This window comes from Punica granatum, chromosome 3, assembly GCF_007655135.1.
Source record: "Punica granatum isolate Tunisia-2019 chromosome 3, ASM765513v2, whole genome shotgun sequence".
Classification (NCBI taxonomy): domain Eukaryota; kingdom Viridiplantae; phylum Streptophyta; class Magnoliopsida; order Myrtales; family Lythraceae; genus Punica; species Punica granatum.
In genome coordinates this window covers 34,350,547-34,378,536 of record NC_045129.1, presented here as the reverse complement: position 1 = coordinate 34,378,536, position 27,990 = coordinate 34,350,547, and the positions used below count along the sequence as shown (strand labels likewise).

Below are 27,990 nucleotides of genomic sequence, written 5' to 3'. Positions count from 1 at the left end.
TATATAGTGCAATGGGAATTCCTATTCCATGCATGCCATTGCTTGCTTGTGCTTTTTATAATTCCGGGGCGTTGCTTTGTTTGCTACATTTTTTGCATTACATGACATTTACATACACACACACACACATTACATATTTTCCTCTCTCTAAAGATATCAACTTTCTCTCTCTAAATCCTCTCTCCGCCTTCTCCTCCTCCTCCACCTCCTCAGTACACAGAGAGAGAGAGAGAGAGAGAGAGGGAGAACCTATACTCCACCTTCGCGCCGCCTCACCCGCAAACGCTCTGCATTCCCTCTGAAAATCTTGCCCTCGACCCTTCATTCCCGTAATCCTTCTGCCCGCCGTCACCCGTCGGGTTTTGCTTCCCTTTTGTCCATTGATTCTTGTCCGCTTAAACGCTTCAGTGGGATCGTCTCCTCTGTGGACTGGTACGTACTGGGTTTGTCTCTGCGGGTCTCGTTTGTGCTGACACATTGTGTAAAGGTGATGGTTTTCTTGGTCTCAATGATCCGATGATCGTCGAGGTTTTGTGGGTTATTTGATATCCTTCGAGTTGATTCAATCTGGGTCTGGCTCTGTCTGATTTTCTACGTACTCCGATTCGAGATGTCTGCACGGCGGACGTAAAAATCGAGGAAAGGTGTCGTTAGATTAGTACGAAGACTCTGACTGTGACTCTAATGCTGATTCTTCATTGATTTTTGTTCTGTAACATATTTTAATACCGGCTAGTGTCTTAAGCTGAACTGATTTTTTATTTTCTATTTTTATTTTTTTTAATATGAAAAGTTTGGTCCTATGAGCTGATGGGTAATCGTGCTTCGTGAAAATCATGTTGTGTTTGGGTCAGGCAGGGACTGATCATTGATAAACATTTTTGACAGTTGCTGTATATATCCATGGAGTCGAATCGTCTGAGAACATCAATGTTTGTTTTATTGCTTTGTATTTCGTACATGAGGCGAGTTTCGTTGTTCTGAATGTTCGTGATTGTAATCACCGGAGTTTCTTTTTTTCCCTTGGTACTGCAGGGTGACAGGGCCTTTCGTATCTTGTGAAGCCCACTGCCTTCCTGAGCAAGAATGGATTCGAAGACTTTGAAGAGAATGGCGCAAGGGAGACATGAGCAAGGGATTGACGAGTTGAACACGCTTCTGTTTCTAGGAGAGATGCCTAACGCAACATTGGGACAACAGCGATGCGAGGAATCTGTGCTCACAAGGCTTACTTCTGGTGATCCTCCTGGCAACTTCAATATCATGAACAATGGTTTCCAACAAAACCACTTTGAAGGCCTCCCGATGGAAACAGTAGAACTGATTGATGACCGAGTCCTATCGTCTGCATTTGCAGAATTAAACTTGAGAGATGGACTTGCAATGGAAGCTCTTCCATTCACCAATTGTATTCAGAACACCGAGCGCCAGAGGAGCACCTTATTCTCTGTACAGTCACAAAGTAGTTCTCCCTGTGTTTTCAATGAACTTAACGGAACGAATGCGGGGTTGCAGAATGCAGAAAATTATATTAATGCAGCAGGGTTAATGAACAATGGGATTCGATTTGTTTCACATCTGCCTTGCCCTGCGGATACTCAATCTTCTCCACCTTACTTACATCCTCAGCATGTTAATCAATCTCAATTCACACGGAGGAATATAGAAGAGGAACAATTGGACAAGATGCTCAAGCAAAGACACCTTTATCTGCATTGGCTGCAGAGTCATCATCTTGATACTCAGAACCTGATTCACGCGAATTCAAACTTCGTTCCAGGGCTGATGAATCAGAATCAAGGCCAGTTTTTCCAAAGCAACGGAAGTCCACAACAGCTAGACCAGTGGAGTCTTGGCCTGCCTCATGGTGATCTTGATTCTGTCCAAGTTCTTGATAAAATCTCAAGACAATCATGCCCCATGAAGATTTTAAAGAGATCAAATGGCTTGAGCACTCTCAGAGCCATGAAGTTGGGGCCTGTCCGAGGGAATGATTCACTTAACAGCGTGATTCAGAGTGGAAAGTTTATCGATAACGGTCAGGTCCGCTACAACTCATGCAATTCAGATCATGGCTCCTTCCAGTTGGGAAGTCTAAGAGAGAGTTGTGGTCAGTTCTCCAACATAAATGGTCTCAGAGGGGCTGACATGGCGCCCCTGCCTCTGGAATATGGCCATGTCAACGAAGTCAGGGGCTGCATTTATCGTCTCGCTAAAGACCAAAATGGGTGCAGATATCTCCAGAGGAAGTTCTCAGAAGGCAGCCCCCAGGAAGTTGAGACAATTTTTCTTGAGGTCCTTGAGCATATTGCTGATTTAATGACTGATCCATTCGGGAACTACTTGGTCCAGAAACTGCTCCAAGTGTGTGACGAGAATCAGACTACTCAAATTCTTCGAGTGATCACCCGAAAACCTGGAGATCTGATCCGCATCTCATGTGATATGCACGGGTATCTCTATCCCTTAAAACTGCAGTAGTCATGTTATGTCTCTACCAAGAGAAATATCTTTTCTCTGGCTATCTTCTGACATGGTTTTGAACTGCAGGACTCGAGCTGTTCAGAAGGTTCTTCAAACCCTTAAAACTCAGGAGCAGTTTTCCATTGCATTGGCTTCGCTAAAGCCTGGGATGGTGACCTTAATGAAGAACTCAAATGGTAATCATGTTGCGCAATGCTGCTTGGAGCATTTCATGCCCAAATACAGCAAGGTAGTAAGGCTATTTTCTACTACTATATATCCATTTGTCTTATACGGTTTCTGTTAAGAGGCTTTCCTGCAGGAGATCAGAGAAATATGAGTTGAATTATGGGGAAGTATTGCATTTAATTTCTTTGTATTGTCGATTCTTATGTTGCTTTAATTGGCTTAGTTTTTTAGTTGATAATGATACCTTTAGAAGAAGTCATCTTCAAACTCGCAGGAATGATGTTTTGAGGGAATTTAAAAGCCACTTGTTCATAGCAGCTCCAAGCTGCTTGTTTTGTTACTTTGAAGATTTGATTTGCTCCAAAGATGTAGTTTTTTTGATATGCTTGTTATATTCAGCAGTTCCTCTTCGAAGTTGCCGCCGAGAATTGTGTGGACTTGGCGACTGACCGCCACGGTTGTTGTGTGCTTCAAAAATGCCTCGGTCATCCTGGGGGCGAACAGAGACTTCGTCTGATATATGAAATTATATCAAACTCTCTTGTTATTTCTCAGAACCAATACGGGTATTCTCCCAGCTTTCCTATTACTTTCCTTTTCTATTGTTGTTGGAGGTGCTCAAGCACATCCGCAATCTTGTATGAATTTGAAATGTAATTTTATATGGTGTGTTATAGGGTGGCCTCTTTGCCCCATGTATTTCCCTTATAGTTGCTGCAATTATATATTTCTCATTCCTGTCTGTAGTTAGGAGTGTAGAGTTCTTAAAAAGGTCCTGTATGTGCTAGAATATTTGGCATGTTTGGCCGTTGAAAACGTTCTCCCTTTTTTCTTCATTGAAGACAAATGAGATCTTAGATGCATTTTGTCTGAAAAGTAGGAGTCCGGAATTCTTTTTTAAACACACAGAACAGCATATTGCTGTGCTTTTAAAGGTTTTTACTTGTGGAATTTCAATTCCTTATTTTTCCAATGGGGTTCTTGTCATGTCATGCAAAGCAAAGCAGATCTTGATTCATAATCCATCATCTGAAGTTGCCAATATTTGCGATGAGATTTCAGAGGTTAGCTTACGCCTCATAAATATAAACTCTGCAGGAATTACGTCATTCAGTACGTTTTGCTTCACATACCAGCGGCCAGACCTGATGTTCTCGAGCAATTGAAGGGTCACTATGTGGAGCTGTCTATGCAGAAATACAGCAGCAATGTCGTTGAGAAATGTATTGAATATGCCGATGAGGAAAGCCACTGCCGAATTATCAAGGAGCTCATCACTAGTCCGGAGTTGGATCGAATAATGCAAGACCCTTACGGGAACTATGTCATTCAAGCTGCCTTGAAGAGTTCAAGGGTTAGTTTTGTGCTAGAGAGATCATTTTGAAGACCTTTGGGTAACAGAGGGTGAGTGATCAACACGATTTAATATTTGATCTCTTTCTCTTTTGCAGGGAGCGGTCAAAGCAGCGATTGTGGAAGCTATAAAGCCCTACATTCATGTGCTGCGGTCCAGTCCATATGGGAAGAAAGTCCTTTCCAGCAGCTGCTTGAAGAACTTATGTTGGTACTCTTGAATCCCATCTTTTACTCAATACGTACTTCACCATTTCCCCTTTAACTTCATCTGACATCCACATGAATTCTCAGGTCCTGCTCGTAGACAGGATCTGGTAAATTCTGTAGATGGTGTCTGGGGAAACTTCGGATTCGAATCTTGGGGATTTTGACTCTCGACCCGGAAAAATAAGGAGGCCTTTCGACAGTTGATGGGAACAAGATGGAATGTTGTTTTGTTGTCTGTTTCATACGCACTTTTGGTAGTCGTATCGGTTTTAGTTGGACAGTTACCAGAGATCAAGGAGGGTTGGTCCATCGAGCTTTTTTTTGGTTTGCTGACTGCTTTCTGAGTGAAGAAGATACAAAAATGGTGGAAATGTACAAGATGTACAGCACTGTTGGGTTCTTGCACAGGGTGGGTTTACTACAGAGTATCGGCTATGGAGCAAAGCTTTTAGGAGGGAGACAGGATGGATGCTCGGAAGAATATGGTAATGGTAGAACTTTTAACAGAAGAAAACTAATGCTCACTTTGCATAGTGGATATATATATATATATATATATATATATATATTTATGGCTGGCTGATGTAATATGTACATCACTTGCTTATATATATGTCATATATTTTGCCGAAATTATATTTACATATAATATATGAGACATGTTATGTTCAGCGTCTTTCGTTTATAGGGGAGTCTAATGAGCCTATCAGAATCGACCCAAGAAGTAGTTGTCTTGTGCTAATGCACTAAGGTTCCTTCCCGCGACCTCATATTGGGTAGATAGTACAAATTTGATGGCCAATCCGGGAATTCTTGGGTCGAGCTGGATTTGAATCAATGCAAACATGTTGCCAATGAATATGACGATCGTCCTCATTGACAGCCCGGGCACTGATCCGGGAAGAATCAATTATAGACTTATCAATAATCCAGGATCAACTTCTTGTCCATACAGTGAAAAATGAAATTGGTCTTCTAGAAATTCAGGGGAGCTCGTAACATCAAGAATGATATGACCATGCGACCATGACTAATCGGCATCTTCATACATATGCTGCAATCTAGACAGATTATGTGTGTATCCTTTTTTTTTTTGGGTGCAAGAAAGTACTTTTTTTTTTCTTTTTTGCTGGATAAGCAAGATAGTACTGATGATGTGTTTCGTCATTCTTGTCTTGTAGGGGCTAGGGACTGGGTGTGCATTTCCTTAATTTCCAATTGTTTCCAAATTTTTGAGAAAAAATAACGTTGCTATAATAATTACTTTAAAAATTTTCCTATTTTAAAAATTCTACACATAATGGCACGTGTTATAATTTAAACAGTGATGATTAACAGGTTATTTGGTATCTGTAAGTATTAGGAGAATTATCAGGTATATTTTTAGGAGAATTTAGAGTTTTGAATCAATATGGATTAGTTTAAGTTATTTAATGCTCATTTTCCTTAGATAATGTCTCATATTCAAATTCATGCACGAGAGTTTTATTCGTTAATGAGGCGATCCGATTCGAACTGAATTAGTCAGAATCGATCGAGTTTTTAAATACCACACACTGGAAAAAAAGAAAAAAAAAAACCTTTTGACTTGCGTTGACTAGGATGATCGAGCAAAGAGAAGGTTCTTCAGCGAATCGGAATAATCCGCTGCAAAGCACGGCCACGTGTCACGACACGAACCCCAATAATATCTTGGCGGGCGAGACAGACAGCCCGCCACGTGGCATCACGCCGTTGAACTAAAATTCCAACGGCCGATTAGAGCCACTAGTGTCGTACCGGCAGTGATCCAAAAGCCCATTTTCTCCGATCGCTCATTGTCTCCGTCTCAAAGAGCTCCAAAGCTCCAAGAAATTTGCGAAAAGGGGAGAAATCAGAAATCTTTGCAGACGATACTGCGACCCTCTTCCTCCCCGCCATGTCTGTAGCTCCAAGCAGCTATTTTTCGTTGTACTCGTCGCCATTGTCGAGAAACGTTCAGGGCAGGCAGCAAGCCCCAGCTGGGTTGTTAATACAGAGCAGCAACAGGCTCTCAATCTCCAGGAACGGTGTGTTTTCGGGGAGTTGGATCAGTTCGGGGGAGACCCAGTTGGGGAAATGGCCGAATGTGGTGGTAGTGAGGGCGACGTCCGAGGCGGAGTCTCAGACATCGGGCCAGGAGAGCGGCGAAGGTGGGGAAGTGGAGTCTGAGGAGTACGAGGTGGAGATTGAGCAGCCCTACGGGCTCAAGTTCGCCAAGGGGAGGGACGGTGGGACCTACATAGACGCTATCGCCCCTGGCGGGTTTGCGGATAAGACTGGGAAGTTCTCGGTCGGGGACAAAGTCCTTGCCACCAGGTCCTCTCTTTCGAATTTTCAGTAGCATTGTTTTCTCCATTTCTTGGTTGTTTTGCCTATTGAAGTTGCTTTGTCAATGTATGTTCCTCAAAAAGAAAAAGGTTTTTATCTTGAGTTTTAAGAATAATGAGGTCAATTCTACTCTGGTTAGTTAGCAGGAATCCTCGTAGTGTGGAAATCGGAACGAGAATTCGAACAAAATAGGGTGAATTCTCTTGTGATCTCATTGGATTGGCATTAGCTGAGTATAGTAGCTTAGACGAAGTAGAGTTTTCGGGGTTGTTTGTAATTGAGTTCTCTGAAATGATTTCAAAATCTTAATAGTACTCTTGAAGTGACTTTTAAGCATAATGAGGCTCGAAAATAAAATGTTTTTATCTTGAGTTTTAAGCATAATGAGGTTCAATTCTACTCTGGTTAGTTAGCAGGAATCCTCGTAGTGTGGAAATCTGAACGAGAATTCGAACAAAATAGGGTGAATTCTCGTGTGATCACATTGGACTGGCATTAGCTGAGTATAGTAGCGTAGACGACGTAGAGGTTTCACGGTTGTTTGTAATTGACTTCTCTGAAATCGATTTCAAAATCTTACTAGTTCTCTTGAAGTGACAATGAGTAAGAGTTGGCATGAGGTGAATGCTGAAGGGGCTAATTGTGTACAGTGCAGTGTTCGGGACAGAAATTTGGCCCGCTGCTGAGTATGGAAGGACAATGTACACTATACGCCAAAGAATTGGCCCGCTGCTCATGAAAATGCAAAAGAGATATGGTTTGTACAATTCTCGAGTATTCGTATTTGATTTCATTGAGGAAGAAGCTCAGTACTCTTGAACGACTGAGGAATATGATTACTCAGCTATCTGCTGATATTTGTTTTGTCCATTCTGTTTCTCTGACCCTGTGATGGTCATGTAGTAGAGGTGATGACTATGGTGTTTGTGGCAGGTAAGGTTGACGATTCGGGTGAACTAACAGAGAAGGAGATTATCAGGGCTGAGAGGAATTCTGGGGTGATCAGCAACAGAGTGAGGGAAATTCAAGTGAGTATATAAGTTTCGTTTCGAGTTACACTCTAGTCGAATAATTTTGTACTTCAGCTCCTTTGTGAGTAAATGTGGAGAACACTCCAAGCTGATATGTACATGGAGAATTCTTCAACCTGATATGTACACCGTAGATTCTGAAGTTTTACGGCAATTTCAGATGCAAAATTACATGAGAAAGAAAGAGCAGAAAGAGCAACGAGAGAAGGATCTTCGTGAGGGCCTGCAACTGTACAAGTATGATCGAACTATTCATTCCATCTTATTTCTCTGTTTCAATCTTTTCCTTTTCATCATGTCAAGTTATGAAATCTGAGGCTCGTACTTGTGGTGTCATATTACTTCCTAAAGTTCCTTAATATTTATAGACAGTGAGTTTATGGCTTTTTGCGAAGGTTGCAAAATTTAACTGGGTGCTTCATTTTAGAACTCGAGTTAGTGTTTTATTCTTTTCTGGGGGCAACTGATGTAGGAGTGCTAAATACGAGGAAGCCTTGGAGAAGTTCGAGTCCGTGTTGGGATCAAAACCCGATGCCACTGAAGCATCAGTTGCGAGCTATAATGTTGCTTGCTGTTATTCTAAGCTTAACCGGGTATCATCTTGGTGAATTGGCAATGTATCCTTTATAGACTACCTCTCAAACTTTGTTAATTTTCTCCATGCTTATAAACAGATACAGGCTGGGCTCTCGGCTCTCGAAGATGCCCTGGAAGCAGGATTCGAAGATTTTAAGGTATAAAAGGAATCACTTGCTTAAGTTGACGCTTTCCACGAGAATCCTGATACATCCTCGCATTTGTTTCAGAGAATTAGGTCCGATCCAGATCTAGCAAACATTAGAACCTCTGAGGAGTTTGAGCCTCTTCTGAAGAGATTCGATGAGTCCTTTATCAATGAGAACGCCATCAACGCAATCAAGTCGCTGTTCGGCATATTCAACAAGAAGTAGGCCGCCCACAGTCCCAGAAGTTGTAGAGTTCTTTTTTCCGGTGAAAACTTGGCGATGGTACTCTGGTCTTTTCCGCTGTAGAAAAAGCTAATCATATGCGTATACTGCTTACATGGTCATGGTCAGATGCTGGAGACGATGTTCACGGTCTCATTCTCATATATATGTATATTGTATTCATTGTTCTTGTGCACAGATGATTCAACCTCCCAGCCCATGTAATGTAACATTTTTCACGGGAAGATCGACTGGAACATGAGCAATGCTTGATTTTTCCAGTTGTCCTAATTGACATTTTGGACATGTCAAGGTCGTCGAAACTTGAATCCTCGGTGAAACCGAAAGCAGAGAAAGAGACAAGCTAAGGCTTCACCAATTACATGTAACTATGTCTCAAGATCGAAAGTAACGGACCCCGATGCATCATGCATATATGGACTTATCAGAACAGACGAGCTTGAACGCATTTCCTAGGGACAGGCATAGGTGACGAACTCAATCTTCTCAATTGGAACGGGCAAGTGCCACTTGAACTGAGTTGCCGCATGGTGGAGGAACACGAGGAACTGTGCCTGGGCATAATATTTGCCATTGGATAACCGCGGACCTCCTTCGAAAGGTTCTACAGGCATGGAGGGAAGGCATTATATATCTGTCAAATCTCAGGCGTTGAACTCCTTCGCTCTCGTAAAGATGGTCGGATCACCATTTCTTGTGAAAGGACTCCATAGTAACTGCATCAATCAGGAATTACACATAGATTTCGATGGGTCACGCCAGAATTTGCTCGAGTTTTTCACCAAACACGTGTAATTTAATCACCCTCAATCCTTTAGGAATGGTGAATCCATAATTCAAGGAGCCATGTACGGCTACTTGGAACCTGATGATCAGGGAAACGAGTCGCATAACTTCCAACACCGTGCTCCATGGGGACCTCGTCAGGCCTATAAATGTCTTCCCACACGTTAAGGAGCTTCCTCTCTTCCTCTCAGCTATTGCTCTCTGCTCTGTAATTTAAGATCTACAACTAATGACAATCAATTAGTTATCTTCTTGCCTTGGATATTCATGATAATATACAGCTCGATGTTCATGATGGTTGATATTGTACAGCTTGAAGTGTTGTGTCCTGCGACTGGCAGTATCAGTATGTTGTTAACGACTCATCCTCGGTCAGGCACCTCCAGCTCCCATCTGTGCTTGCGACCAGGTGGGACAGCAAATCTTGATTGGGTGTTGTGATCTTCTTCTCCAGCTCCAATTGCCTCTGCCTGATTGTTGCAAGGAGCTTTTGGCGTATCGCCGCCCTGTCATCGCTAAGTTGAAGAATCCTCGTGCCGGGGAAGTTGACAGGGATGCACTCATAAAAAAAAAGGAAGTTGATGACCCTTTGAGGAAAGGACTAGATGGCCGGGCGAGCATCAAGTATGTGATCCGGGTTTCGGATTGCTCAAGAAGAGTCAGCATGCTAGTGAAAAATTTGAAGATTAAAACTCTTGCTAAAGGATTTGGGACGAAAAGGCCTAAAGAGACGTTTAAAAGGAAAGAAACTGGCTAGTGAAAAGGTTTTTGTATGAGCAGGCTAGATGGTAAGGGAAGCTGAAGATGGATTTAAAAAATTAACCAAAAAGTTTGCCTCTTAAGTTTTACTTTAAAATTGAACCCCAGACGCTAACACGTAACACCATTAATTTTTAATTTAAAAATTTTAGCTTTTTTTAATTTAAAATTTAAACAATTAATTAGATATAATATTGATTTTCTAATACAATTCAATCTCATCGGAAAATAAATAGAGATAATGTCTTTTCTTTTTACGTCAATTTAAGATATATCATAACTTTTCAATTGTAGTAGAAAAAAGGCCCCTAATGTTTCCTAATATGAGTCTTATGGTAATCTTCCGGTCATTTTTTCATCTTTTTTCTGGACATATTTAAGTAGTACTTATTAATTGTGTAAGTTGTAAAACAACGTAGGAATTATGGGTTTCGTTAAAGAATGGGATTATACATCACTACCGTTGCGACAAAGACGCCGATCATACGACAAATCACTAGCCAGTCTAATATATGGAAGAGGAGTTTGGATTAGTAAACCTTAACAGCGACCTCTATATATAAACCATTACACTAGATGAGATGAGACCATGGGTGCCACTCTATGGGCAATGGGAAGGGACAAAGTCCCCGAGCCTGATGGTTATAGTGCCCAAGAAATCGGGAAAGATTTTTATTGATGCAGTCGTTTCTAATTTTTTCCTTAGTTCCAGGCTTATTACGAGGTGTTAATAGTACCGGCGTGAACTTGATTCCAAAAGCTCCAAATCCCACAAAAACTGATTTCAGGCCCATCTACTGTTGCAATATATATAATTTAGGATTAATAACAAAAAAAAACATAAGCCTTTCACATTTTAACAATTCTAGTACGAAACTTTTTTTTCTTAACCTAAAAATACATAAATTTTCGATTTGATAACAATTCCAGCACATTGTCAAATTTTCCTTTAATTTGGAAGGAATCGAGACTATAGAGGGCGCCGACGACCCCCAATCGGGGGTGACGGTGTTGGCTACCCCAATTGGGGGTGGGGGCAGGAATCGAGGCCTCCACCCTTTAGAATCGGGAGAACCCTCAAATTCAATTGATTTGAAAATTTTGTTGTATATATACTTGCCGCTATTGAAGTTTCTGTTACTTTCGTTCTCCCTAAGAAGGTTTATTAGGATGCTCGTGGCAAAGTGTAAATCTTTCCTCTGGAAGGAAGGATTATTAGGATGCTAAGGAAGCTAAACCGGATTGGGACATAATCTGTTTTCCTAAAGAGGAAGGTGGCCTTGGGATTATGCAACTAATGAGCTGGAACATAGCACGTGCCTTTGGATTTATTTGGCTCATCATTAGCAAAGCTGGTTGTGGTTCTATATGGATTGCCTAGCTAAAGGAGTATATCTTAGATGAAGGGTAGAAGTCGCTGGCACATAACTGCCCCAGTTTCTGTTCTAATGGAGAAAAACTGGTCGAACTGAGGGATAGTTATGTGCCAGAAACTTCTTGGTGATCGGAAGGATTAATTCTTGGTTTTGGTTCGATAACGACACCCCTTAGCCCACTTCAGGATTGCCTTGATGGAAGAAGTGTTGCAGGTACTGGTCTCACCCTCCAGGCGAAGGTTGCAGAAGTGGTTGATGGCAACCAGTGGAAGCGGAAGGCTAGTAGGCTTGCTGTTATGTCCACTATTCGTAATGAATTGTTGTATGTCTATCCTAATGCTGATGGGAAAGATAGAACTATATGGGCAGCTGACTCCAATGGAAGGTTTTGTGGCTAGTGCTTGGGATTGTCTCAAGCCAAAGGGAGTCGAGGTAGTTTGGGACGGACAAACTGGTATGGTCTCAACCCGGTATACCAAAGCACAGCACTGCTTCATTTCGTGCTGGCTATTCTAAATACTGGCTACCTTGGATAGAGTTGCTCGACCAAAAAAAAGGTTTAAAGCATGGATCATCTATTCTTCTGCTGCTCTTTAATATAAGCTTTGGTACAACAAAGATCATATTCATAGAGCTTTGAACACCAGATTATTGCATCAAGAGTTTTATCCTTTCCCTGTCAACTCCCTCGAGTATTTCATCCTCAGCAGGTGGTCCCACTTTAGAAACTCCCTGGCTGCCTTTGATGCTGCAATCTCCCTTTGCTCTGTCAACATATGGTTCCGGACACGTCAATCGGTGTAATTCTTAGGTCGATGACCCGATCGTGGAAATCCAATGAAAATTATGCAATAACAATTAATAATGAAGATTGGCTTATCTGCAAGAATATTCTTCTGTTGGAACCACCTGCATCAACATTGAGTGATGGACTCCATGTTGATCCAACAGGCCAAGAGGGCTAGGACTGGTCCCTCTCAAGAACCTGCAGATTATTTCAAAGAAAAAGTGAACTATTTGTTACCTTAGTCGCCTCATCGAAGGCAGGCACAAGCCTCATCGAAGGCAGGCACACGCCTCATTAGGACCTCAGTATTGAAGAAGCGGCCATCAGAAGCTTCATCTGTACTTTAACCTCATCGGTGGACTAACGACGGCCCAATCGTCCGTTTGACTGGGGTGGGCCACCGTAGCACCACCTTCTTGGCTTCATTCGAGAACAAGAACTTGTTCCCAGCACGTACGCACAGCATTGCCACTGTGTCACTGATCAAGTCCTCAGAACAACCGAGCCATACCTCTCCACTCGGTCCATGACCAACTTCTCGGGGTGACCTTCCCAGGTTGGTTCCAGTAGGCTGATTTGGGATGGAGTTCGGTGTTGAGGAAGAGAGCCAAGGTTGGTAATGAGAGCTCCATGGTGAAGGAGTTTGTGTATGTTGATGTGAATTGAAGAATCACTTAGGTGGTGTTTGATAAATTAGTGCTTAAAAATTAAGCACTTAATTAGTTAATTAAGAGAAGAAATGTTTAGGAAGAAGGGAGAAATGAATGAGGATGAGAAAACTTTTGTGAGAGATAAAGAGCATCAATAAATGAAGAATGACTTATTGCATTAAGTCAAAATTTTCTACTTATTTCATTAAGTGATTTTCGATTTAATGATTAAGTAGTTTAGATTCTTATCTCTCATTTTTCCCTCTTTCTTATATTAATTTTCTCTTATAACTAACTTATAACTAATTTTTAAGCACTCATTTAATTAAGTTGAAATACGCCCTTAGTCAGGTTGATATGTCTCCATGGTGAAATCTTTAGGAATGTACAAGTTCATCTTGGATTCGATTCTTGACAATGAAGTTACTCATTTTGAAATCAACTTAGCTGCCCGTTTAGAGATGTCACCTTGTCATCCTTGAGTTGTGATAGAAATATTAAAATCGTCTGCTCGTATGACCTCGACAACCAAGGTGTAACGTGTAAATGCGAGATCTTTCATAGCAAATGTACCCTGCCAAGATCTCGATCTACCCGGTCTCCGCCCAAGAACTTCATTCGATGCTTGGGGTACTATTCATATTGTGCTACTGTATTCCTTAGTGTAAATGTATCTTGGGCTGTTTAAGACAAAAAACCGACATTGATCAGAAATCCATAATAAGTACTAAAAGTTTGAACTGAATTACTAAACACTTGCTAAAAAAACTTAATGTGTCGCTGTGACATAAAGTCACCCTTAATTGGAAGACTCACGGGATCGGAGACGGACTGGAAGTCCATTTATGGGTCTCAGTAGTGGGTCATAGGACAGTTTCTCGTTGTGGGCAATTAAATCCCAGTCGAACTGATGGACAAGGTTGTGAAGGAAGACGAGGATGTCAAGACGGGCAAACTCTTTCCCCAAGCACATCCTCGGCCCCCCTCCAAAGGGCGCGTAAGAGAAGGGAGGAGGCCCCGCTCCCTCGAACCTCGATTCGTCAAACTCCATCGCGTTGGGGTAGCAGCTCGGATCTTTGTGCGTGTAGGCAGCACTCCAGTATAGCTACAATGTACAAAATTCAAAAACCAAAGGAAAATCAAACAGTAGTATGAGAGATAACAGAGTTCTCCAATTAAATCCGCGAAAGATGTATCATTGGTACCTTCCAGCCTTTGGGAATGGTATAACCTGCGAATGTGAAATTAACTAATGCCTCTTGGAAGGATCCGGTGACCGGAGGTGCGATCCGCATTACTTCGGAGACAACATTCCACGAGTATTTCATTTTCTGCAAGTCATCCCAATTTAGCAACTCTCCCGGTGCCTTCGGTGCTGCAATCTCCCTTTGCTCTGGCGAGAAAAAGTTCCCAATGTCAATAAATTTGAATTTTCTATTTCTAACTTTTGCCAAGGACTAACCCTAATGCACTTTAACAACAAAAAGAGAAGCTTCTGGCAAACCTTTAAGAACCTTGGCATGGACTCGGGGTTGCTCCGCAAGATACTTGACGAGCAAAGAAATAGTACAGCTCGATGTGTCATACGCTGCAAAGAGCAATGTCAGCATATCGTTTATAATCTCTGGTTCCGGCATGAACTTCCCATTTTCATCCGCGTTCATGAGCAAGTACGATATTATATCCTGCTTGGGAGATGCCACTTTCCTTTGCAGCTCCACTCTCCTCTGCCTCAGGAGCGCATGGAGCTCCCTCCTTATCACATCCGCTGCTCTTGCTGCTCGATAGAACGGGGTTCCGGGGATGTTGAGCGGGAGTGCCATAAGCCCCTTGATGAATACGTTGAATTCACAAAGGAGTCTGGAGATGAGGTCGGGCTCGGTGATGCTCATGAGGAGCCGGCAAGTGAGTTCAAACGCATAGAGTTTTATGGACGGGTGGACCTGCACCTCCTCTTTCCCTTCATTTAACAATGCAGAACGCTTTCATTAGCATGTCGCGGGCATGAGTATTCAAACTTGGTAATGTTTTATATTCAAACTTGTTTGTTTTCAGGGTTAAAATTATAAAAATTTTAACTTTAACTTTAACTCAACACACTACACAACAAAAATACATATTTTTCAAGTCAAAATTTTTAACTTTAACTTTAAATCAACACACTGCATAACATTTGTCATTTTTCACAATCAAAATCAAAGTTACTTTAAGTCTAAAACCAAATGCACCGTGAAAGTCTCATTGAAGTGGATTATTATCTTATAGAGCCATAACCATCAGTCTTCACGAACACGGCGAACAATGATAATGATGAACGGAGAATTCTTACAGATTACAAATTATCAGTTGAATCTTGTAACTCATACATAAAATGCATAAAACATAGTATTAAACTGGGTGGATAATTAGGAGAGGTTTAGAAAATCGAACCCATCAACTCTTAATCTCAAACCGAAAACGATAACACTGCATCAATGTACTCATTTTTCAGCATAAATGTTGAGCACAACCATTGAGGTTGTGCCAAGTGGATGAATGAGCTCCATGGCTGAGGAGAACTCATCCCTTGTTCAAGCGGAGATGAGGGTAGCCCATGGTCCGCCGCTCATAGATAGGAAAAATCGATCATCTAAGGAAACCTCCAATTTCAGAAGAATCGATTCAGTTCCGACTCATCAGTTCACTCACATTATGTTAATCTTTTTTTTCTCAAGATTTTTAGCGAGGTCCGTGACATGGAAGTATATACGAGAATTAAAAATAAAGAGGTATAAGAAATTTGACTAATGAAAATGGAACCAAGAAATTTGACTAAGGAAAAAAAGAGTTCAAAGTTCACCAAAATCTATGATTACTTAAATGTTATATTCAATTTACCTTTTCAAGCAAAACAAAAATGTTATATTCCATCTCACACCCAATTTCATTTTTCTTGGTATGACATGAAGAATATTTCATATTAAGAATGTTTTTCTCCCCCTGATATATGTGTATTTTTGAAATTTTAGAATTTAAATTCGGTTCGGTCCAGGTTTTATTTTCATGGTCCTAACCTAACCCAACCTACACACAAAATCGAGAAAAAAAATTACGATATCAGAACTACGAGAATAAGGAACTTTGAGAACTCGATTCGGATTCACTCGAGATTCAATTACCTGCATTTTCAAGCCTCTAGCAGAGAAATAACTATAGTTTCATGATATAGCAAAGACTATGATATAACATCTCCTTGTTTTTCATTGTAATATATATAATAAAGTTGTATCCCCGTAGTAAATAGAGTTAGAAAAATAATTATATATATAGTATTAGGTTATAAAGATAAATATCTAAATAGATAATTATAAATATATATACAATTAGAACTAAATTAATAAATGCATATAAATCATTAAATACTTAATAATTTTATTATACAAGCACATTCTTAATTTAGAATATATAATCTCCAAATTTATTTATAAAAATTAATTTCTTAAAACAAATATCTATAAAAAAAATCTATTATATGCAATAAGTATGTTTAAATATTGAATACTTTTGAAATAGTAATAGATAAATCTATTTAAAAATTATTAAAAATAGATGATTTGCACTTCTTTACATGAATATCATCTATTACAATTATTTAGAATTTGATATTTGAGAAAATATACTATGTTTTTCGATTAATATCATTTTCTTCATTTATATTTTGTATTATAATTTATTTTCAATTATTTTAAATTTGTTATTATATACACTAATATTTGAACACTTTCAATTTAATAATGGATTATATAACTTAACAAAAATTTTAATTGTGAAGTCAAAATTTTTAAAAATTCATCTAAAAATAACCGCTCAAATAATAGCCCGATGCACGAGCAAAAAAGCTAGTAATTCATATAGTAAATTAGTAATAATAATATAGAGTAATTAATATATTGTTACCTTGCCAGTTAGCCTTGAGATAGTTGCGAGTGATCTCATCCATGACGGGGACAGACTTCTTGAGCGACTCGGTGTTGAAGAAGCCGGCCATCAGGAGCTTCTTCCGAACCCTGGCCTCATCCCCGGCCGAGGTAAGCAGTGACGGCCCAGTCAACCGCCGTACTGGAGAGGGCCACCACAGGGCCACCTTCTTGCCTTCATTAGAGAAAAGGAACTTGTTTCCTGCAGGCCCGCACAGAAAAACCATGGGCTCGCCCATCAAGAAGGTCCTGAACACCGTCGAGTTGTACCTCTCGACTCGGTCCCGGACAAACTTGTAGGCACGGCCTTCTCGATTGGCCCGAAGGAACTCCAATGATTCGCCAAAGAACGGCCATCCAGATTTCCCTGGTGGGAGGTTCCGGTGGGCTGGTTTACGAAGTTTGATTCCGACAAGAAGTAAGGAAGGGAAGAAGAGGATGAGAGCTACTATTGGGATAGATAGCTCCATGCTTAGTGCCAAGAGGAAAGGAAAAATCTACCGTTCCATATTGAGAAATTTCCCTCGATAGTAGTGCGAAAATTTTCCTCCGGGACAACTTCTGCAATTGACGTTCCATTTAAGCCGCAAAAAAACAAAAGGAAAAAAGCAACCACATAAAAAAGATTTTCTAGCCAATAAAAGATGCTGTCGAAAATTGGATTCTATCAAAAGTATCTCATAACACAACTTTTTATTTTTTAAAATTATACTATATAACACAACTCTTAAAGTACGACCTCAATTATGGCATGATATTAACTTTTTCGTGAAAATTAAACAGAGAATTGATGTGGCACATTTGTGATTGAATAGTGGGTCCAGACTCTTACTACAAGAGAAATAAATAATTTAGTTTTGACCTGTCCGGTTCCCTTTTACCCACCTGACTTCCTCACCGTCAATATTCGAATCTCATTCCCGCCTCTTCATATACAGATTTGCTCTTTTGAAAAACAACACCACCATCAATAGAATAAAAAAAAAATCACATATAGAACATGTTGCAGTTCATATAATGAATAATTAATGAAAATTTGTTAGAAAGAAAAGGAAGCTCACACTAGTCAAATGAAATATCAATCTTAATTCGTTTTCTTCCATAACAAAAGAGGGAAAAATGTGAAGCGAGAGATTGACAAGCTCGTGAGTACAAAGGGGGAGAAAAGGCAAAGCGCAAAACTGAATTGAAATTTGGGGCCGCAGTGAAGCGGGAATGAGATTCAGGTATTGATGGTGGGAGAGTTGGGTGGGTAAAATGGCAATGGATGGGTCATAATATGGATTATTTTGTATGTGACCAGCTGGACCCACTATTCATTCATATGTGTACTATTCCAACCTTCCATTTAATTTATATAGAGAATTTCATGTTATAATTGATATTACATCATAAACGTTATGCTATATAGTGTAATTTTAAAAAGGTTGTGATAAAATTGACACAAAAGTAAAAAGTCGTCCGATGTCATATACTTTTCCCTTATGAATATGAAGTTTCATCGACTAAAATCGAATCCAAAACATTTTCATCCCGTTTGGTTTTACAATCATGTTTTTAAAATTTTAACTTTAATTTTAACTCTACTCACTACACAATAAAAATCAACACCACAATTATTACTTTTCCCTTTTTCTTCAATTTTTTAACCGTTCAATTCAATTTTAAATATTAAATTTTCTCAACTATTCATTACTTTTTCCACAATTTAACATCACATTCATTACATTTTCTTAAAATTCAACAACACAATCATTACAATCCAATTACTCCGTTTGGTTTCGCAATCGAATTTTAAGATTTTAACTCTAACTTTAACTCTACTCACTACACAACAAAAATCAACTATTCAAAGTAAAAAAGGTGGGCTCCATACATAAATCCACATACAACTCTATTATACTCAATTCAATTTTTAATACTAAATTATCTCAACTATTCATTACTTTTTCACATTTTTTCTCATAATTCAATAACACACTTATTACAACCTAATTAAAATCAAAACTCAACTCAACTCAACTCTAAAACCAAGCACAATATTAAAATCAAAACTCAACTCTACTTAACTCTAAAACCAAACACACCAAAATTTAATTCTAAGAAAGGGCATATATGTCATTGCACTCCTTTTTTAATTATTAGAACATTTTTTACTAGTTAATTCTACGCAATATAGTACATTAACTAATCAAATTTCAGTAGATGGAATGGGAATCCCTTCATGTGGCTCATCTAGAAGCATGCATACTTAAGATAAAACCATTTAAGTCACTCTTGGAAACCAAATTGATCTTTGCATGGGATTAACCGGAAAAATTTCGGGGCCGGAGACGGACAGGGAGTCCATTTTCCGGAGTGGGCATCGGATCAAACACTATCTTTTCATTCGGAATCGACAGGTCCCAGTCGAACCGATGGATGAGATTGTGCAGGAAGACAAGGATCCCGAGACGGGCAAACACTTTTCCCAGGCACATTCTTGGTCCTCCTCCGAAAGGTACATAAGAGTAGGGGGGAGGCCCGGATCCCTCGAACCTCGATTCATCAAATTCCATTGGTTTCGGGTGGAAATTCGGATCTTTGTGCGTGAAGGCAGAACTCCACAGCAGCTGGATCATTCCCAAACAAGCAATTAATCAAATTGTGTCCCGAGATGGAAATGAAAGGTCCTTCTCAAGTATAGTTAGTTGATTACCTTCCAGCCTTTGGGGATGGTATAGCCTTCAAACTCGATATCGACCAAGGCCTCTCTGAACGAACCGGTGATCGGAGGAGTCATCCTCATGACTTCAGACACAACATTCCATGAATATTTCATTCTTCTCAAATCTTCCCGATTAAGGAACTCTCCAGGCGACTTTGATGCTGAAATCTCCCTTTGTTCTGATATGATCAAAATCCTAATACATGTTAATATACTTTAATTGTGTAATAATGCAGAGCTGGGAGGAATAGATTAGCCAACCTGCGAGGACTTTTTCATGGACCCGAGGCTGCTCGGCAAGATACTTAATGACCAAGGTTATGGTCGAGCTACTAGTGTCATGGCCCGCAAAGAGCAGATTCAGCATGTTGTTTATGATCTCTACCTCGGGCATGAACTTCCCGTTTTCATCTGCATTAGCGAGCAGATACGACAGGATATCTTGGGTAGGAGAAGCCTCCTCCTTCTCCAAGTCCACCCTTCGCTGCCTCATGACCTCCCGGAGCTCCCTCCTGATTGCATCAGCAGCTCTCACGGCATGGTAGAAGCGGGTTCCCGGAAGGTTGAGATGGATCGCAATCACTCCTTTGAGGAATAATTTGAAGTGGGAGGAGAGCCTTGAAATGAGGTTGGGTTCAGTGATGCTCATGAAGAGTCGACACGCTAGCTCGAATGTGTAATGTTTTATGGTCGGGTAGACCTTCAGTTCCTCATTACCTTCATCGAATAGCTACAATTGTAAGCAATTTGTGCAAGCAAACACATGGGATATGACATGAATGAAAATTATTCATATATGAAATGCATCCCGGCCCCTTCTTTATATACGAATACACACAAAGACCAACACACAAAGGATGTAGTTAAACTATTTTCAGGGCTAACCCGAATCTTAGCGTATGGATTGAGAATATACCGTGATCTCATTAAAAAAGAAAAAAAAAAGAATTCAAAATATAACGCAATTAAGACTTGCTGTAGAATTTATGTTTTTATGAAGCTCGATCTTTACGTCCTTTTGTATACTATACTTCCGATCAAATAAATCCCGACAACATGCCATCGTCCTTTGAGGTTGAGAGGTCGTCATCCGGCATCCTCATTTACAATACTACCAAAATATATGTGAGAACCGCCACACTCGTGAGAGGAGGATGTAGTGCTCATACTTTTCATTTGCACCAGAGTATAAAAGAAGACATCGTAGCGGCTCTTATGATCTCTAAACCCTGGCCCGTGGATGCGAACATGGTATAAAATTGCGCAAAATCAATTCTAGTTCATCCGGTCATCCGATTGGAAAATAATATAGAAACTATTTTGTACGTATATATATAGACTATAAATGATCGTCGTGGAGGTGGATCCCACTGTCCTATTTTTTGTGGCTCACAAGGTGACCAAAACAGCTTGCATCGTTTCGGTTCATAATTGTGTTTTGAACGGAAGTGGCCAAAAAGAAAGAAACAAAAATTCTTACCATAAGGGTGGTGCCACGGCGGAAAAGGTGTAGGGTGTAACGTTAATATTATATGGGATTATGCTATCAAACACATAAAAAAATATTATTTTTACCCATAATGAATTATTTTTGTCAACAATAAATTTTATATATTTTTACTTACATACTAAAAATCAAAATAAAAAATTCTTATTGGCTTGTGACATTATCACATGGTATCACTGTCACATAAAAGACTTTCTCAGTACCAAGAGAAGTAGTAAATAATTTACTAAGAAGAAGTAATTTACCCCAATTAATTTATCAAAATACGTGCAATTTACTCGAAAAGCATAGAATTTACTTAAAATTACTTTGCTCTATTACAATTTTAAATAATTTACTTGTAGTTGTATACACGGTGCAACTACTTTTAAAGTAATTGCATCTTAGACTTTTGTGTATAAAAGACATTTTTTGGAATTCGAGTTTTAATATAACCACACTGATTTTATGGTGAAATCAATCAAGCAAATTATTAAAACTTTTTTACCCATAAAATACTAAAAATTTGAGAAATAGGACATCGTATATTGACACATGCTCCTCTAAGAATTAAAATGTTTCAAATTTGATTCTCGCTAATAGGATTACATGTGCCTTTTTATTTAGATTTCAGTTTCCTTGATTACGCCCATAAATCTCCTTTATTATGTGAAAAGAAATCAATATATATATATATATATATAGTAAAGTAGAATTGGCCCCTTAAATGTGTATTAATATTAACCCTTATTTTATAATTAAATCAAATAAAAGTAAAAATATGAAATATGTATAAATACATATAGTATTTTAAGTATCTACATTCCATAAATCATTAAAAAAAAGGAATTTTATAGCCCTAACAATATATTCTTTATAAATTGATTAAAATTCGAAATATCCAAAACATTTGACTGAAAAATATATGCAATATTTAATACGGGTTATATTTAAATAACTGAATCGGTGTATCATAAAAATAACAATTTGTGGCCTCAAAAGTATAATTTTGACAAATTAATTTATTAGACTAGCAAAATATTGTTACTAACTAACTTAAAATACAAATACTCAAGCACTTGACCTTTAAAATATTTAATATGCTAATTACTTTAATAATTTATATGATTTATTATATGCATGTATAAAGTGGGTGGTCTAGGTAAAATACGTATACAATATATATATATGTTTATGTTATATTTATATCAAGTGAACCATATTAGAAGAGTTTCTTTTTTATATATTTAAAAAATATGTTATTAAGGTAATTATCCAAAAATAAAAAGAAAAAAATTGTACTAATTAAGACTAAAACTTTTCTCTATTTTATTATATTTATATAATTATAAAAGAAGTCAAGTTGATTTACATTGGGAGGTTAAAAAAGCTAAAATAGAAATTAAAGTATGTCCAAAATTTTTTAAAAAAATCCTCAAGAGAATACCAACCCTATCAAAATCTTGTGCAAAACTTTTACTTAAGTTTAAAAAGATAACCAAAGATGCACTTATGTTACATAATTAAGGCATCATATTTGATTATGTTAAAAGCATTACAATATATAAACATGATGTATTTTTATCCGAAAATATTGTATTAAATCATGTATGTCTCTTTAGTGCTAATCTATATATATAAAGTTGTACCCATGCATTAAATGGGGTTATGAAAGAAAATGTGAAAATAATATAGGGGTAAAAGGGTAAAAGCCTTACTAATTCATAGATTAATATACTATATATAACTCATAAAGAAAATATTCAAAGAAGTATGAAAGAATATTTCAATTACTTATTCTCATATTATTAATAAATAAGTCTATTCATCTTTTTAAGAAAATAAATATTCTTTCATATTATAAACTTATAATTATTTTTAAAATTTTTAAGAATTACATAAATTGAATTAAGTAAAACTCTTATCCAAGTAATTAGGTTATTTTATCGAAAAGTGTTCAAATTTATAAAATTAATATATGAAGTATTAGTTATAATAAAGGTGTACAACTAAATAATGAAGTTTAAAATTTTTGATAGGCTCTAAGAATATTCAAATAAAATTAACAATTTTATAAAAAAATTATTCAAATATTGAATTAATTTTTGTTAGAAATTAAATTGGCAATTGCAATGATGATCATATTGCATGAATTTCTCAATTAAGAAATTTTGATGTATATATTTAATATATATTCTTCTATTGCAAGTCTAAATTTATGGCATAATATTTTGCATGCTAATATATATACATTCATACCAATTATTATTGTCATATTTAAAAATTTAAAATAAAATTTTATTTATAAAATCCGTGCAACCCACGGATCCAACAAATTAGTCAATAAGTAAAAGTTAGGTATTTTACTAAAAAATTAAGTGAATATTTTCAAAATAAGAATTGAATTATTTCGAAATTTGGGTAACTTATATTTCAAAATTTGCATACTTGACTTTCTTTCTTAGTAATATCTACATAAAAGATTTAGAGAAAACTATCAATCTTGCCCCAAAAGATTCTTGAACCAAGAGTTTTGCCTTCTAAAGATTTTTACCAATAGTTTTGTCCTCCAAAAGCCATTTCGTCTACAATTTTGTCCCGACATCAACTTACCTTCAATGCCGTGACGGAAGTATGACATGAAAGCTTATGTGACGTCCATTAGGCAAATGACACATGCAAAATTTGATTTCTTAAACTCACATGATGAAATGACGTTGTTTCTAGTCCCAACACAAAAATGGCGTCGTTTTACGCCCCTTCCCAGCTTAAAAACGACGTCGTTTTGGATAAAATCGAAATAAAAAATAAAAGAAATTAGAAACGTTAAAAAATAAATATTAACAATTTATTCATTAAAAAATGTGTGCTTGATTTGCATGAATAGGCAAAGCATTAGAGACATATTATACATCCATTACTTTGTCTGCTTTGACTCGTAATCATAATCGCAATTACGAATGGGCTTACTTATCCGTAATAGACCTCCAAATTTTAATGTCACACCTCCCTGTACGTAATAGATAATTATGCATAATAGGACTGAAATGATCAAAATACCCTCAACTATCATTCAAATTTTCCAAACGAACCTCCCATCTGCCACCCATCCTCATTGCCACCGCCTTTCTTTTCTTGTCGTTACCCAGGGCTAGCAAGCCTCGTGCTTTGATTCGTGGCCCCAGCGCGAACCTAGCTAGGAGAGCTGGGCCTTGAGCGTGTCTCGAGAGCCCCTGGCTCGTCAGAGCTTGGAGCTCTAGCAAATCAGAAAGGACACGAGCAATCCTTTTTTTTTATAATTTCTATTTTTATATTTCTAATAAATACTATATAATATTTATTAGTTTCTGATTTCTATTATTTTTCCTTTTTTAATTTTTTTTATTTCGACTTCATCCAAAACGATGTCGTTTTTGAGATGGGGAAGCGAAACGTCGTAGTTTCATCAATGGGTTTAAGAAACTATATTTTGCATGTATTGTTTGCCTAATGGATGCCGCATAAGCGTCCATGTCATACTTTCATCACGATAGTGACGGTAAATTGACGTCAGGACAAAATTGCTAGACGGAATGATCTTTGGAGGACAATTCAGTTGGCAAAAATCTTTAGAGGACAAAACTATTGGTTCAAGAATCTTTTAGGGGCAATATTGATGGTTTTCTCAATAATTTACTATCAATTGAAATAATTAACTTTAATTGTGTATTATAACTACTTTATAATAATTGCACCAGAGACCTTCTTCACTTTACCAATTATCTCCAGATTTTCTAGACCTACAATACTCCTCTACAGAAATTAAAGTTGGCCGAATTAGTCCATGGAAAGGTGGGGGAATAAGCACGCCACTTGTCGCCAAAAGGACCTGCAGGCCCTACGAATCTACTCTAAAATATCAAGAAATTCCTACCTAATGTCATATCTAACTTGTCAAAACAATTATCAAACACGTCCGTTCCACGTTATAATTATAGTCTCAATCCCTAATCACTGATTATAGAATTTCTTGCTCATAACCATTGAGAGTGGCCTTTCGCGCCAATGAGGGTTGGGTTCAGAATATATGGGTCCAGTCCCATCTTACTGGAATTGGCGCAATTTATGTCGCGCCCAACCACGCCAGCGGGCGAAGGCTGTCAGTGCCTAGGGTCCACAATGCACTCAACTTTATTTGTTTTATTTTTATATTTTTTATGAGTTCCCAATCAATCAGATGGGACCACGTGGCAGCATCGGGCCCACACACTCACTGCTGCAGCGACCCCTTCACTTTTTTGTTTTTTTGTTTTTTTCCAGTGGGATCTAAAATTGGGACCTCTAATTAGAGTAGGGAGTCCCAAATTTTTTTTTTTGGGGTCATGATTTTTGTGATATAGTAGCACACATATGGCACCTTATAGGATCCAAAAATGGGAAATGAGACTCTCCAATTAGTGAAAATTATTAAAAATAAATAAGTACTTGAAATTCTAATTTATTTTTTATACTGTTACGGTCTCATTTGTTCACCTAAAAAAATACATGAAATTCTACCAATCAATTATAATACGTAAAAGTCAGGGCACATGATATGGTTGCACCGTGCAAAGCCAATCATAAAATCCGCAATTCCACATTAGTGGATCTTTTATTTCAGTTAAATGAATTATTGCTATATTTTATCTATAGTCAATTAAATGAATTTTTATATTTGTTCATATTATTTGAATGTATTTATATATATTTATGAATGTCATTGAAAAATCAAAAGTATTTTTGATAATTTACATAGACTCATTGAATTTTTCGTTTTTGGTCTCTCATTGATTTTTCATAATGCGATTTACTATGCCTACCTTTTTTTTTTTGGAAAAATACCTTCAACTCTTTAAACAATGAGGATGGGGAAAAGTTGCACATGAGCGCAGAAAATGTTGCATCAATTTTCCATCAACGTTGATGTTAAGCAGCAAAAAGAGAAAAAAAAGTTAATAATTTCTTCTTTCTTTTCAATTTTCTCAATTTTGCATTTCCTAAAATTATTTTTATTTTTTCGAAGTTAAATAATTATTTTTCTAGAGAAAAAGTTTAAGGAAGTCAAAATTTGCTGAAAAACATAGCTATTTTCAAAATACACTTATCCTCTAACAAGTTTTACTCATTGTTATATGTAAAACAAATAGTGCAGTTGGAATCTTTTTCCCTCTTGAATCGAAGCTTGTTAGACTACTCATTTCCCGTACTTTAGATAATGAAAGGTTTTTAGGCGTAACTTTAATATATATTTATTTAAAAATCTATTTAATAAAGTGAAACGTACTCTAATTATCAGAAAATTCTCTTACGATTTAAATTCTTTATTAATGTTACATATACTACACAATATTAATTCATCTCATCTTGTTAGTTAATATACTTGAGAAATTTAAGAGCTTTCTAATATTATAAGAAATGATATATGTATTTTTTAATTGTAGTGCATATGTACGTGTCGTTTTTCTTAATTGATCTTTTGCAAACAATTACTCATCTGTGATAAAATTATATGTTTGATTATTAAAATTACAAGCACATACTATTATTCGCATTTTTATAGGACTACAGTAATGTTGTTTTGTCATTATTCACTTTTTTTTAATATCTCACTCATTATTTATATTAACGTATCTATTAGGCACATAATTTTTTTCTATTTATATTTATCCGTAGCATATATGTTGAAATATTATCGGCATCAACTAGTTAAAAATAGAATTTAGAGCCTTTAGCCTGTGGCAAGTGTAACTGCACTCAACTTCATTTTTTTGGTTAATTATTTTTCCTATAAAATTTAGGGGGATGTATCCGTATAATTAACCAATGGAAAAAAAAAATAAGCACGGAGCTTGAAGCGTGGAAAATAACGCAACATGCACCGTAAATTAACATTACGTGACTGAAAGCTAGCCGATGTGCAAAAGCAAATCAATTTCTGAATCTATTGGTTGAGAAAAAATCATAGTCTTAAAAGAAAAACGAAAATTCTGATTAAAATAGTAAGGAGGAATATATAGCATTAGTGATGATTAAATTATATAATACGTACCTTGCCACTGAGTGGCGAGGTGGAGGCGAGTCACGTCGTCCATGGTGGGAATACACTTCACCAGCTCCTCCATGTTGAAGAAGCTCATCAGCATCTTCTTGTGGACCCTCCCTTCCTCCCCGGACTTGCTGATCAGTGACGGCCCGATCAGCCGCTGAACTGAGGCTGGCCACCACAGCGCCACCTTCTTGCTCTCATTCGAGAACAGGAGCTTGTTTCCTGCTGGTCCGCATAGCACTGCCATCGGCTCCCCCAGCAGGTAGGTCCTGAAGACATGCGAACCATACTTCTCGACTCGGTCACGAATGAACTTCTCGGGGGCACCCTCCGAGTTGGTACGGAGGAACTCGATCGACTCACCAAGGATCGGCCATCCCGAGCTCCCGGGAGGGATATTTCGATGCGTTTGTTTGCATCTGAGTTTTGCCACTAGGACAAGGAGAATCGGGAGGAGGAGGAGGGTCGTGCTGATGAATGAGACCATCTTCCGTGGAATTATCTTGAGCTGTACTTGCTAAGATGGGATATATGTCTATATATATAAATGACTAGGTCGGACTTTTTAAGTACAGCACACTGTTTTACCCTAGGGAAAGGTGCACCCCATTGAACCGTAGGACGACACCTGGGCACTTTCATCTTCGAGCGAATGTTAGGTTGTTGTCACTTATCATTTTGAATGTGTAACGTCCAATTAGTATTGCCGGCATTAGTGGAGTGCTTCTCATGTCAATCTATTTGTGATCTGATCGATGGGCTGGAAGGAATTGGACCTTTGAAGTTCGGCATACATATGATGGAAGTAGAGGCGGGGGGACAAGAATTGTCCCCCACCGGCCCCAAAAAAAAAAAA

General features: G+C 37.9%; 4 protein-coding genes across 8 annotated transcripts; 2 read left to right on the top strand and 2 right to left on the bottom strand.

Annotated features, from left to right (window-relative positions):
* The first annotated feature begins 122 nt into the window (after positions 1-122).
* On the top strand, positions 123-4,900 carry LOC116201335 (pumilio homolog 12-like). Of its 4 annotated transcripts, none has more exons than XM_031532542.1 (7): positions 123-487; positions 1,036-2,453; positions 2,551-2,713; positions 3,052-3,218; positions 3,751-4,006; positions 4,104-4,212; positions 4,300-4,900. In XM_031532542.1, the coding sequence occupies exons 2-7, from the start codon at positions 1,087-1,089 to the stop codon at positions 4,377-4,379; spliced, it is 2,142 nt and encodes a 713-aa protein (XP_031388402.1). In that variant the 5' UTR covers positions 123-487; positions 1,036-1,086; the 3' UTR covers positions 4,380-4,900. The 4 variants fall into 4 exon arrangements, with proteins under 4 accessions (XP_031388402.1, XP_031388405.1, XP_031388403.1 ...); XM_031532545.1 differs by having other exon boundaries at positions 124-432; positions 4,104-4,216; XM_031532543.1 differs by having other exon boundaries at positions 125-432; positions 3,055-3,218.
* Positions 4,901-6,006: 1,106 nt separating this feature from the next.
* LOC116199982 (protein MET1, chloroplastic) lies at positions 6,007-8,833 on the top strand. Its single transcript, XM_031530604.1, has 7 exons — positions 6,007-6,552; positions 7,215-7,321; positions 7,498-7,592; positions 7,756-7,832; positions 8,068-8,188; positions 8,270-8,329; positions 8,402-8,833. The coding sequence occupies exons 1-7, from the start codon at positions 6,134-6,136 to the stop codon at positions 8,543-8,545; spliced, it is 1,023 nt and encodes a 340-aa protein (XP_031386464.1). The 5' UTR covers positions 6,007-6,133; the 3' UTR covers positions 8,546-8,833.
* Positions 8,834-12,060: 3,227 nt separating this feature from the next.
* LOC116199981 (beta-amyrin 28-monooxygenase-like) lies at positions 12,061-17,431 on the bottom strand. Of its 2 annotated transcripts, XM_031530602.1 has the most exons (5): positions 16,858-17,431; positions 14,426-14,881; positions 14,127-14,314; positions 13,738-14,026; positions 12,061-13,601 (listed from the first exon to the last, which is right to left on the bottom strand). In XM_031530602.1, exons 1-5 carry the CDS (start codon positions 17,345-17,347, stop codon positions 13,555-13,557), a joined length of 1,470 nt encoding a protein of 489 aa, XP_031386462.1. In that variant the 5' UTR covers positions 17,348-17,431; the 3' UTR covers positions 12,061-13,554. The 2 variants fall into 2 exon arrangements, with proteins under 2 accessions (XP_031386462.1, XP_031386463.1); XM_031530603.1 differs by having other exon boundaries at positions 13,228-14,026.
* A 1,294-nt stretch (positions 17,432-18,725) lies between these two features.
* Positions 18,726-27,691, bottom strand: LOC116198913 (beta-amyrin 28-monooxygenase-like). The gene is made up of 4 exons (XM_031529182.1): positions 27,138-27,691; positions 19,846-20,301; positions 19,576-19,763; positions 18,726-19,489 (listed from the first exon to the last, which is right to left on the bottom strand). Exons 1-4 carry the CDS (start codon positions 27,619-27,621, stop codon positions 19,184-19,186), a joined length of 1,434 nt encoding a protein of 477 aa, XP_031385042.1. The 5' UTR covers positions 27,622-27,691; the 3' UTR covers positions 18,726-19,183.
* Between the last annotated feature and the right edge of the window lie 299 nt (positions 27,692-27,990).

What these genes read in the sequence shown, in the direction of transcription:
- LOC116201335 (XM_031532542.1), top strand. Translation starts at nt 1,087, where the DNA reads ATGGATTCGAAGACTTTGAAGAGAATGGCGCAAGGGAGACATGAGCAA. An exon ending in ATCTCATGTGATATGCACGG is followed by an intron (nt 2,454 to 2,550) that starts GTATCTCTATCC and finishes TTTGAACTGCAG; the next exon opens with GACTCGAGCTGTTCAGAAGG. An exon ending in ATTTCTCAGAACCAATACGG is followed by an intron (nt 3,219 to 3,750) that starts GTATTCTCCCAG and finishes TAAACTCTGCAG; the next exon opens with GAATTACGTCATTCAGTACG.
- LOC116199982 (XM_031530604.1), top strand. Translation starts at nt 6,134, where the DNA reads ATGTCTGTAGCTCCAAGCAGCTATTTTTCGTTGTACTCGTCGCCATTG. An exon ending in ACAGAGTGAGGGAAATTCAA is followed by an intron (nt 7,593 to 7,755) that starts GTGAGTATATAA and finishes CGGCAATTTCAG; the next exon opens with ATGCAAAATTACATGAGAAA. An exon ending in GAGGGCCTGCAACTGTACAA is followed by an intron (nt 7,833 to 8,067) that starts GTATGATCGAAC and finishes CAACTGATGTAG; the next exon opens with GAGTGCTAAATACGAGGAAG.
- LOC116199981 (XM_031530602.1), bottom strand. Translation starts at nt 17,347, where the DNA reads ATGGAGCTATCTATCCCAATAGTAGCTCTCATCCTCTTCTTCCCTTCC. An exon ending in CCATGCCAAGGTTCTTAAAG is followed by an intron (nt 14,315 to 14,425) that starts GTTTGCCAGAAG and finishes TTTTCTCGCCAG; the next exon opens with AGCAAAGGGAGATTGCAGCA. An exon ending in TCCAGTCCGTCTCCGATCCC is followed by an intron (nt 13,602 to 13,737) that starts GTGAGTCTTCCA and finishes TGTCTTAAACAG; the next exon opens with CCCAAGATACATTTACACTA.
- LOC116198913 (XM_031529182.1), bottom strand. Translation starts at nt 27,621, where the DNA reads ATGGTCTCATTCATCAGCACGACCCTCCTCCTCCTCCCGATTCTCCTT. An exon ending in CCTCGCCACTCAGTGGCAAG is followed by an intron (nt 20,302 to 27,137) that starts GTACGTATTATA and finishes TATTCGATGAAG; the next exon opens with GTAATGAGGAACTGAAGGTC. An exon ending in CCATGAAAAAGTCCTCGCAG is followed by an intron (nt 19,764 to 19,845) that starts GTTGGCTAATCT and finishes TGATCATATCAG; the next exon opens with AACAAAGGGAGATTTCAGCA.